The sequence below is a fragment of the Mixophyes fleayi genome, chromosome 1, assembly GCF_038048845.1.
Source record: "Mixophyes fleayi isolate aMixFle1 chromosome 1, aMixFle1.hap1, whole genome shotgun sequence".
Lineage (NCBI taxonomy): Eukaryota > Metazoa > Chordata > Amphibia > Anura > Limnodynastidae > Mixophyes > Mixophyes fleayi.
The window spans coordinates 161626523-161638767 of NC_134402.1; the positions used below are offsets into that span (position 1 = coordinate 161626523).

The 12245-nt window shown below is 39.5% G+C and overlaps 1 protein-coding gene across 1 annotated transcript in view; it reads left to right on the plus strand.

Annotated features, from left to right (window-relative positions):
* Nucleotides 1-796: 796 nt before the first annotated feature.
* Nucleotides 797-12245, plus strand: part of LOC142144141 (N-acylethanolamine-hydrolyzing acid amidase-like) — a 100735-nt gene continuing 89286 nt past the window's right edge. Inside the window, exon 1 of the mRNA XM_075202634.1 lies at nt 797-1139. Within this exon, the coding sequence (XP_075058735.1) occupies nt 955-1139 (185 nt within the window). The 5' untranslated portion in view covers nt 797-954. The remainder of the gene's footprint in view (nt 1140-12245) is intronic.

Sequence of the window (12245 nt, forward strand, 5' to 3'; positions counted from 1 at the left end):
TATTTATGATGTGTCAGTATATACTGACAAAGGGTGAACATTTTATGCCATCTTACAGGTTCGGTACAAGCAGAGCATTATTTAAACATTAGACAATGGAGACATGCTAATAAATTGTTGCATTGCACTATGTTGCAAACGAGAGAACATTTTTATGACAAAGCACCTCTGTATGCAGTTTTATAAATGTGCTTTTCATCAAATATTATTATATATTAAATATAAAAAAAACAGTCTGGACACATTTAGAAAAGTATAAATACTATAGTTTTATAGGGCATATGGTTAAGCTATGTATATCTAGTTTTTATATAAATAATGTACACTAATGGGTTCACTAGCTCTTTTAATGGACTGTACATAGCATTGTAACAGGGCCAAACATTCAGTACTTTTGTGGTACATAGTGGATGATGTGTGTGGACTGAACTGATGATATGTGTTGGATGTGGTGATGAGGGATAGGCTGCTGTGATTCTGGCTTCTGAAAAAAATCTGCGCAGTCATGATTTGTAAAGATATAAGTCTGTGATGGTGGATCTGTCTGTTCTGTTGTGTTCTGTGTCTGAATTTAGTGTGATTTGTAATGCTCAACTTGCCCAATTTTATAATGGTTATGTTTGGTAAGATATGGCCACACATCCATTTACTTTTGCTTTCCACCCACATTAAAACTTTCCAGCTAACCTTATCGTATTTTCTTACTACTCTGTTTACATAGCACTCATTCCCCTCTTAGCTGCTTTGGGTTCCTCATTTCACTTGTACAGTTTGTATGCTTGGACTCTGGTCATGTAAACAGTAACCTCCCACACTAATGTGTACAACACACTGTGGTGAAAAGTGGGCATACCGTTAATAAAGATTCAACATACATAAATACTTGTACCAAACGCTAACATATTTCCATTGCTAGACATACCTCTGCACAGGTGAATATTTCCTTTCCCTAATATGGCTTGGTTGTACATGTTGCTGCTCCTGAATTCCTGCATTCTATCATCTGCTCTTGAGGAAGAGGACTATATAGCACCTCGATACAATATCAGCCTGGACCTGCCACCTGAGCAGCGCTGGAAGCCAATTTTGCAGCATTATAATGTCACCGAACTAAAGGAAATTTCAAATCGTTTACTTATGTAAGTATTTAAATCTGTTCACAACTTTAAACAAGGCTTTAGGTTATTTGCAACAGGCTTTAAAATCTGACGTAGACTGTAACGACTAATAGAGTATTGTATATACAGTACCTGGATATTACGTAGGAATCTAGAAGAACTTCCTGTTTAGTTGACCGATTGGCATTTGCAACCAAAGCTTATTAATGTTTTACTTTAAATATATAATGATAATGTATGTATTGTATTGAAAATATGTAAGACTACTATGAAGAAAGATGTTAGGTTAAATGTATAGTTCTCTATATTTACACATTTAAATTCTATATATACTGAATGTTGTGACAGCAGCCCAGTGTAAGTGGCAGATGACTGATATATGTGTCCCAGGCTGTCTTGCTTATGTGCTTTAAAGCCCCAGGGAGTTTGTTTGTGGTTAGGAAAAACTTCCCAGAGATTGTGTTCAGCATTAGAAAAAGATGGTAAGGTTCCCTGGTGTATGAATGGAGAGAGAGGACGGGCTCCATTTCCGTATTTCCAGAAAGATTGCTGGCTAATCAGGAGTTGCACCTGATAAAGTGCTATTAAACGGCTGCTAGGCAGTTCACTCGATCTCTCAGACCTGGGGAGGAGGTTGGATGCCTTCTGAGAGGCAGTGCCAGATTACATGGGCCTGGGCTGAACATGATAAAGGGCCTATTGTGAGAAGTGTCGTCCTACCGGAGGTGTGGCCAGTGATGTGTGGGTTGGCCAGTTGTGTGTCGGTGTGGCCAGCACAATGGAGGTGGTAGTAAATGTAAGATGCGACAAAATCTGCATACAGACGCATCAATGCACATTTTTGATGCTAATATGCAGTACCTAAAGGTGTGTATATGCAAATAAAACATGTAAACCCAACTCTACATTAGCCCCACTGTTTGTCACATAGCAGGCAGTGTAAGTGCATAAGCATAGGAAAGGATTTTTTTCACCCTTAAATTGTTTGATGCCTAGCTGGGGTTGCATTACTACTATGCGTCACTAGCACTGAGGATCTTCACTAGGGATCATGTGAACCACCAGACAACATAAGCAGTGCAGACTATTCCAGCAGTAGGAAATACAACTAATATTATTTAAAGCAGAAGAGGACATTTCTATTAATATATACAGCAGTAGAATAAGTAATAATGTTTATGTCAATCAAAAACAAACAGTAGTAAAAGTAGTAGTAGTAGTAGTTTGTAGTAAGCAGTATACAGTAAATAGTTTTAGTGCCGAGCAATATGCTATCAGTAGTAGTGCCCAGTAAACTGCCAGCTGTGGTTTTAGTAATCAGTAACATACTTACATGGGGTAGTATTGTCTCATAATATATGCCAGTAGTTCCCAATAATAGGCCAGCTATAACTGTAACCAGAGCTGGATTAAGGCTTTGGGGAGCCCGTGGCACTTAAGACAGGGGGGCCCCTAAGATCTAAAAATAAGGCAGTGGTTCCCAAACTTTTGCAGTTTGCGGCACCCTTAGAGTCTCCATAATTCTTTGAAGGCACCCCTCCAAAATAATTACTGAGCAGCCCCGTATTATAAGTAATTGGGTCAAAATAACGAATAAGTATTTAAGTCAGGACCGAAATACTTAGTAAGTTGTTTGCAAAAATAATACACATAAATCCAAGGGAAAATAATATTTTTATATATATTTTTTCTATTATATTTCAGTCAAAGAATAATTTACAGCTAACTCACTCTGTGCCCCTGCATCTTCTCCACACACTCTGTGCCCATCTGCATCCACACTCTCTGTGCCCCTCTGCATCCACTATATATATATATATATATATATATATATATATATATTATATCATGCAGGACCCTCAATTTTATTAATCATCATTAAAGTAATTATCGAAGCCTGCCACTTAAATTAAAGCTTTAATAAGATTACATAAATATGTTTATATAAATAAATATGTATATGTATGTGTGTGTGTATATATATATGTGTATATATATATATATATATATATATATATATATATATATATATATATATATATTACCATTTTAGTCAAACTTTAATATAAGTCCATGGCCTCAGTAATTACTTTACTAATGATTAATAAAATAGAGTCTGCCACTCTGGCATTAGCGTTACTAGTCTAATATTAATGTTCAATAAATATTTATTGAATCATAACTAAACAAATAAATAATCATATGTATATACATATTTAAGAAGCACGATTATTACTTGATTAAATATGTGAAATGTAGCCAGAATATATATATATATATATATATATATATATATATATATATATATATATATATATATAACTTTTCCTGCTATCCGGCTACATTTGACATATTTGATCAAGTAATAATCATGCTATGAAGGGTCTTCTTAAATATGTATATACATAAAATAAGTAATCATATGCATATACATATTTAAGAAGACCCTATACAGCATGATTATTACTTGACTGCTGTCAAATGTAGCCACCTTTAGCAGTATTTAATCAAGCAGTCAAGTAATAATCAAGCTGTGAAGGGTCTTCTTAAATATGTATATACATAAAATGAATAATCATATATATATATATATATATACATATTTAAGAAGACCCTTCATAATAAAGGGTCTTCTAGATATATTTATCTATCTATATATATATATATATATATATATATATATATATATATATATATATATACATATATATACATATCTTCATGCAGAGGAGGAGTCAATTTCGGCCATTGTAGATAAGATAGTACAGCATTCGCGGCAGGGCCTGATTAAGGGTTCTGGCCGCCCTAGGCTAATACGGCCGCAGCGCCCCCACCCCCTCCACCCCCTCCAACCCCTCCACCGAATATATAGGTGTATAGGAACACTCCTGAATATGAATGTTCAGGTGTATTCTCCAGCATTCAAATTTAGACAGATTGTGCCATTGTCTCTTACCTGTTCTTGCTCTTCTCTCTTGCAACTTTGTTATCCTCTCGCTGGCTTCTGGAAAGTTGGCGTCCTGTTTTGAAAATGCAAAAATGTATTATAATGCAAACCCTGAATGATTAGGCCCTTTAGTTAAAACAAAACACTCCATTATGGCCAGCTAAAAGTTCCCCATTGGACAGGTATATATAAGCAATATCTGAATATTTGTTGTCAATCAAATACAAACCTCTACCAGCCCCACCTCACTAATATTTAGTATTCTAGTGATTGCTGAGACCACCCATGTGACCACCACACAATCATGAGATTCTGCCCCCCAAAGCTGCTCTATTTTTTAAATACCCCCTGCAGCCATTTTCCTTAACCACAACCCACCCCCCCGCAGCCATTTTCCTTAACCCCTGCTGCAGCCATTTTCTTTACCTCCCACCCTGCATCCATCCCCCTTGCAGCTATTTTCCTTACCTCCACTCTGTAGCTATCCCCCCCCGTCACATCAAAACTCCCCCAGTCACATATATCAGCCCCCTCCTCTGCCCTCCTTCATACATATCAACCTCTCTCCCACCCTATAGATTTGTATGACAGTCCCCCTCTCCCTCTCTATACATATGCATGACAGTCCCTCCTCTCCCTCCCTATAGATATGCAGGGTAGTCCCCCCCTCTCCCTATAGATATGCAGGGCAGTTCCCCCCCTCCCTATAGATATGCAGGGCAGTTCCCCCCCCTCCCTATAGATATGCAGGGCATTTCCCCCCCCCTCCCTATAGATATGCAGGGCAGTTCCCCCCCTCCCTATAGATATGCAGGACAGTTCCCCCCTTCACTTACCTGTAGTTGTGCCAGCGCCGCTCCTCTCCTCAGATCAGCAGATAGGAAGAGAAGACATCCTGCTTCCTGTCTGCTGCACAGCAACAGGCAGCCTGGCGATTGGCTGTGTGTTGCTAACCACTGACCACCAATGCTTTTGGTCAACGAGCCCTCCACCCCCCCGCGGCGACTCCCCCCAACCGCGGCGACCCCCCTCCCCCACCCCGAAAAAAAAATGAATGAAGGAAAAAAAATAATAATAATAAAATAAAAAAATACCGGCGCATGCGTCAGTGGGGACACCGCCGGCCACCGCATCTGACATCTGTCAGTTGCTGTCTGACAGCAACCGCCGCAACTGACAGCTGTCTGATGCGGCGGCCGGCGGGGTCCCACTGACGCATGCGCCCACTCTGTGTCAGCAGCACCGCAGCTGCTGTCAGCAGAGAGGGTCATGCGGGCGGCAGAGGCTGTCAGCAGAGGGGGGTCATGCGGGTGTGCGGGGCCCACGGAGAGAGGCGGGCCCAGGGCACGTGCCCCCTGTGCCCCCCCTTAATCCAGCCATGAATGTAACACACAATAATATGCCTGCTGCAGTAGTGGTACCCAGTAACATGCCAGCAATAACTGTAGTGTCCAGCAAAATGTCACACTGTGTCCCCTTCATCAATCACACTGTGCCTCCTTTTCATACTGACATTGGCCTTTATTCTCACTGTTTATGCCCCTTCATAAAAAATGGGACTGGGTTTGTTTTTTTTTACATAAAAAAACAAAAAATTAATAAAATAATAATAACAAGAGACTCCCCAACCTATTACTGCACAGGATAGCACCACACTCACCAGCCTATCACTGATGATGACACGCTAAATGTTCCTGTCACCCTGGATATAGACTTGCAGATTTTGGCAAGACATGTGAAGGTACAGTACGTGTGCTCTCTGAAAAAGCAGAGTTTGCAGCGAAACGCATGTTGGCATTAGTGCAAACAGCTCAAGTTCAACAAATAATTTATAAGAGACTAAATATTATCCTTTCCAATTAATGTTGATGGGTTAGGTTGAAAAATAGCTCAATAAGCTTAGGTGGGAATAGATCGGCACTCATTAAATTTAGCCCAAAGTTAGAGCGGAGTACAAAGAAGGCAGTGATCAAAATATTACAATATAGAAACAAGGAAGTTAATTATTGTATCAAGGGAATTAATAGAGCCTTGATCTAAAACAGGGAGCCAATAATTTTTTTCACCCATATACAATTAGATTACTAACAAAGAACCAATATTCCCTAACCTCATCCACATTGTAGTACGTCTCACAAGATAAAATGAACTGAATTGACTAAATAAATTTGTCAGTGCAAATAGCCATTTGTTTTTTTTTTACCTTTATATCACAATTAATATGTTCACTTGCACACAATAGGACTTCTATTTCGCTGTTTTTTTTAAACTTTTTATTTTAAACTGCATCAGACAAAACAAGCATGGCACAATGGTTGCTTTACAACAATATATCAAGAGCACACAGCAATAAACTGAACACAATCCAGCAACGTAATAGGATTGGTACATTGGCCATAGAGACGATCCAGCATACAATCAAAAACAATCAAGTAACTATTAAAAAAAAACAAAGTTCTAAATTGACCTGCGCTTCCAAGCACACTTGCAGCATACAAGCCCTATAACAACATCACCCATATGTGATATATACCAAATGTTAAAATAAATACACTAGTGCAACAATTGCGCTGATGTGACAAACAAATAAACAGGCAATAATAATGTCTCTAAAGTAAAATTCTTTTCTTCTTATGAAGGGTGATTTCTTCTTTTATTCTTCCAGTGTGTACATGCAAAAAATAAAAATACAAAACATAGTGTGACCTGTATATATGGTAAAATATATAAACCAAAATCAATATGTGATAAAGAATAAAGATATTTAGGTTAAATAGAGTTAAGGTTAAATAGATATAAGATTCCTTCCACTGAAAACAATGTGGATTGCACAAGATAAAAAATCTATTCAGGTAAATAAATGAAAATCCCTGTGTGTGTGTTGGATGATTGTCTTGCACAGTAGTCACAATGCACCTGAACATATATGGCAGCTGTGTTAGTTACAACTCTTGTAATCTACTAAAACCAAAATTATATGTTCGAGTCTAATACCAAAACCAGCAAGGGACATATTACATAACACTCCCCTCACAAAACAATGTGTGTATATGAGACATTCTTATAGAAATAGATATATAAAAATAAATATCTTTATTATCAGATATATCTGGCTTAAAACACATAAAAACATTAAAATCGTCAATCTTCAAGAGCAGGATCCAGTCCCTCAGGGTATGCGCTTACCTTGGATATATAGATGTTATAACATGTAGAAAACACGTCAAATTCTGCTGATAGGATGTTATACAACCAGAGTTAGAGACGGCTTCCTCTGCTCACACAGAACTGTTACAACTGCTCTCCGATCCCCACTCACACCAACGCGTTTCGAATCAAGTTCTTTATCAAGGTGTGGGGATTTGTGTGAAAATGGTGCTTTTTAAACTGCTCGTGTCCAATCACAATTATTTATATGCAAACAGTCTTAAAAGGATGATCATTTACATATAATACATGATATATATTTCACATATGTACATCTGTTTAATACAAACAATAAAACATGTATCCAAGTACACAAAATTAATACAAATTTTTTAAAAAAAGTAAAATGTTTTGCTTTCCTTCTCTATACTTACACAGGGTTCAAACTCTCAACCTATGCATTACTGATACAAAGGCTAATTTAACAGAGCTACAACTCAAGCTAAGGAAAGCTGAAGGATCCCTAACATAGAAAAAAAATGGATATGAACTAAAGACTTCAATACCTAAAGAAGCCATTTTAATTCAAATTCTTTAGTTAACCCATTAGGGATCAAAGTGCCAAACTGATAAATCAATTGCATTTCAGCTTTTGCTGGAGAAGTACCTATATCTTTTTTCTCAATTCTCCTCTCACTTTTCTAAGACCACAAAAAGAAGTAATAGAATCAACATTACATTCATGTATCTCTTTACAGTGAGCCAATAATAGTGTGTAAAGGATAACCCTTTTTAATATTTCGTAGGTGTTCTCCCCATCTCTTAGCCGCCTTGAGGTTTGGCCTATATATTGCTTCTTACAGCTACATACTAAAATATACACGCAATTGTTTGAATTAAATGTAATAAAATCTTTAATACTATGTATGAAATTAGTGGCCAAGTGTCACGGGCACTAGGAGTCTTTACCCAGGGATCACCAGGTGATGGGCTTACCAGAGCAGTATAGATGGTAATATGGTACTCTGGTAGCGGGGTGATCACGGAACAGGAGACAGCAGATGATAGAGATGCTCGTGAAAGTCTATGACTAGCAGCACTGGTAATATATATGTAGAAGTACACGAGGAACTGAATGGACAAAGGAACGTGAGGGTAGTCAGTGGTCTGCGGTAGCAAGTTGTACCACTGCTATAGTGAGGAGGAATGTCCAACAGCAATGAGGAGGTGGTGAGAGTCAGCGGTCTGCGTTTAGCAAGTTGTACCGCTGTCTGGGTGAAGGAATGGAATCCAAGTGGAGGTATCCGGGGAGTCAGTAGTCTGCGTTAGCAAGTTGTACCACTGCTATGTGAGAGGATACTGGAACAGGTGACACAGGAAACAGGGATCAGTGGTCTGCCTCTAGCAAGTTGTACCACTGAATATATATGTGAGGAGGAGCACGGGGAGAGACTGCAATACAGAGGATACACGGGCACCTTGAACTTGATCCACAATGACATGCACAATATAGTAATGACTGAACAGCACTGTAATAATACAAAGTCACAGAAACTATCCGGGCAAAAGCTAACACAGTCAATGATGGCAATAGTCTCAGCGGATAGTAAACTCCAGAGGAGAACAACTCAGTCCAGCAAGATATGCAATACACCAGCACAGTCAATGAGAAGTATGCATACCGTGGTTCAGGAGCAGGCTGTCAGACAGGAGTGCAGAGATACCTGAACGGCTGGAGGCCGGCAGGATGCGAAGTCCCTGGAGGGTGAAGCGGTAATCAAGTAGGTGCAGCGCACAGGTAGGTAGACCAGCAGGGAAAGCAACAAATACTCAGGAAGCAGTAGTATGTAGAACTGGACTCCTGGAGGACCCTGAAGAGTAGCGATGGTCTAGCCGAGATGAAAGCAGCGAGGCGTAGATCCGATGCAGACTGGGGAGTAGACACTGGCAGGAACACTGAGAAGCACGGAGAGCGGATCAGCTGCTGCAGACACAAGTAGAACTGAGGAGTAGCAGCCAGCAGGACTCTGCAGGTACACGGAGGTAGCGGATAGGAATCAGCTGTTGCAGTCTCGAGGAAACACAGGAGAGTTGAGGTGAGCTGAAGACTGTAGTGCACGGAGGCAGCGGATAGGAATCAGCTAAACAGTCACGATGAAACACAGGAGAGTTGAGGTGAGCTGAAGACTGTAGTGCACGGAGGCAGCGGATAGGAATCAGCTAAACAGTCACGATGAAACACAGGAGAGTTGAGGTGAGCTGAAGACTGTAGTGCACGGAGGCAGCGGATAGGAATCAGCTAAACAGTCACGATGAAACACAGGAGGGTTGAAGTGAGCTGAAGACTGTAGTGCACAGAGGCAGCAGATAGGAATCAGCTAAACAGTCACGATGAAACACAGGAGGGTTGAAGTGAGCTGAAGACTGTAGTGCACGGAGGCAGCGGATAGGAATCAGCTAAACAGTCACGATGAAACACAGGAGGGTTGAAGTGGTCTGGAAACCACAGGAGAGTTGAAGTGGTCTGGAAACCACAGGAATCAACAGCGCTGAATACACGAGGAAACACAGGAACACCTTCAGAGGCTCATGGGGAATGAGACTCCAAGATCAGGCCACCAGGTATGGAACTCAGGTGCTTTAAATAGGGAGTGTTGCCTGATCAGCCAATTAACTAAAAGGAACAGGTACTGAAGGTTTGAAAGGGCTGCGCATGCGCAGACCCTCAGGATGGTGGACGGCCACGGTTCCTAAATACACAGGAAGAAGCACTCACAGTCTGGTGAGTGACACCGAGGCTTTTACTTCCTGAACTCGAGTTAAATTGCTAGATATACTTCTACATATTACACAGGTACCACACCTATAAAAACCTTTGGATAAGATGTCACTACCAATAGGCTTTGGAATATAACTACGAACTAGTTGGTTCTTCAAATTAGATGCCTTTTTGTATACAAACTGAGGGTGGGCGTCTATAACCTTTTTAAGGCCTGGGTCTCAAATGAGAACTGGCCAATATTTCTTTATAATTTTTTCTATTAATTTATAATCAGAATTATATTGTGTGGCAAAGGAAACATTTTTCGTGAATTTCTACAAATTGTCCCCCTTTTTCTTGGGAATAAGCAATTCCTTCCTATCTAGATTTTCAGCCTTATTAATAATTTCATCTAACACTCCTTCTTTGTAGCCCTTTGAAATAAATTGCTCCTTCATATTCTGCACTTAATCTTTATAGCTATCGATCTGTGTACACTTTCTTCGGACCCGTCGAAACTGGCCAAGGGGTATATTTTCTAACCACTTTGCAAAATGGTTGCTATCCTTGGCGATATTAGCATTACAATCAGTGGCTTTACTAAAATTCCCTGTGCAAAGAAAATCATTGATTTCTAAATCTAAAAAGTGTACCAGAGACCTACTTGTACTGTATGTAAATTCAATATTCAACCTATTGAAGTTCAACTTAGTGCAAAAACTCATCCAGAGATTGCTGATCACCCCCCAAATAAAGAAAATGTCATCTATAGACTGATACCAGAGAACCAGGGTTCACTGCTACGGTTGGATCATTCCACACATATGTCTCCCACCACCCCACAAAGATGTTAACATCACTTGGGGCGAACCTGGCTCCCATCGCTGTATTGGTTAATTAATAAATAACCCCATCAAACCATAAATAATTATTTTTTAGAATAATCTCTATACCTTCTATGATGAAGGATTTAAATTCCTGTTTAATAGATGATTTTTCCAAAAAATATATAGATGACATTTTCCACCAACTTTTCATGCCAATCGATTTAACATTCAATCGATGGTCCAATCGCTCGGTCTATAGATTGCATACATACTAGCCTCGATGATAAAGGGAAGAGCGACTGTCCTGGTATCGACTTTCTACAGCCAGGTTGTCGTGAACAATTATTTTAGTTTTGTACACACTGAAGCGATATTTTTCGGCTCATATAACGATATACCAAATACATTAGAATAAAGAGGCAGAGCTTTCACTATAGTTAACACAGAAAAAGGCATAGAAACAGAACACTGTCTCTTCATTCATATGTGTATATTCTAGTACAATACATGGACACTAATAGAATTAGCCATTCTGACATACACATATTTTGCTCCTCAAAAGAATGTGTATTGCGTGAACAATAAAATGGTTCAGGGACCTAATTAAGATGGCAGGCATAAGCAAAACACATAAAAATTTTGTTTTAGTATAACACTACACTTTATTAAACTGACTGCCATATGCTAGATGCATCAATGCAATAGACTACTACTATTGCTATTCCGCTACAATCATCTAATTAACAGGTGATATGCGAACACTGCACCACGTGGGACAGGTACAGGCTTCTGAAATTGCCACACACATGCCAACAATGGAGCTCCAGTTCAAAGAAGTATTGAAAGATTATCTTTGATCGAACCTAAAGTTATACCCACTACACGATGGAAAGGCGATTGGAATGAAAATATTGACCGATACGACCAACTAAGTGAGGCAATAATCGACTATTTGGGAAGACTTTCGACCATTGTGTTACTACACACACTGACCCGACTTTAGAACAAGCGGTCGCATGTTGGCTGGTTAAGGCGATTATTGGACTAAAAAACCTGTAGTGTGTACCCATCTTAAGACATCCCATACAAATTTGTTTCACTATTTATATAAACAAACATTATCATTTAAATAGAAAATATACCTCTTACGCCTGGTATTAATTAACCCCAGGAATCTACAATCTGTTGTTTGTTCTGTTCTTCTGACATACGTCACTTAACAGGGACGGATTGGGAACTTAAAGTGGCCCTGGAAAAAATTCTGGAAGTGGCCTCATGTGGGCGGAACAAAATAAAATATAGGCAGGGCCAATACAAAAGGAGGCAGGATTAGTACAAAGTTGACTATGCCATCAGAGGGCTGCCTAGCGCTGTAAAGTACTAGACTGCACATTACATACCACCCTTCCCCCAATATTCCCACCCGGGGGACAGACATGTCCATG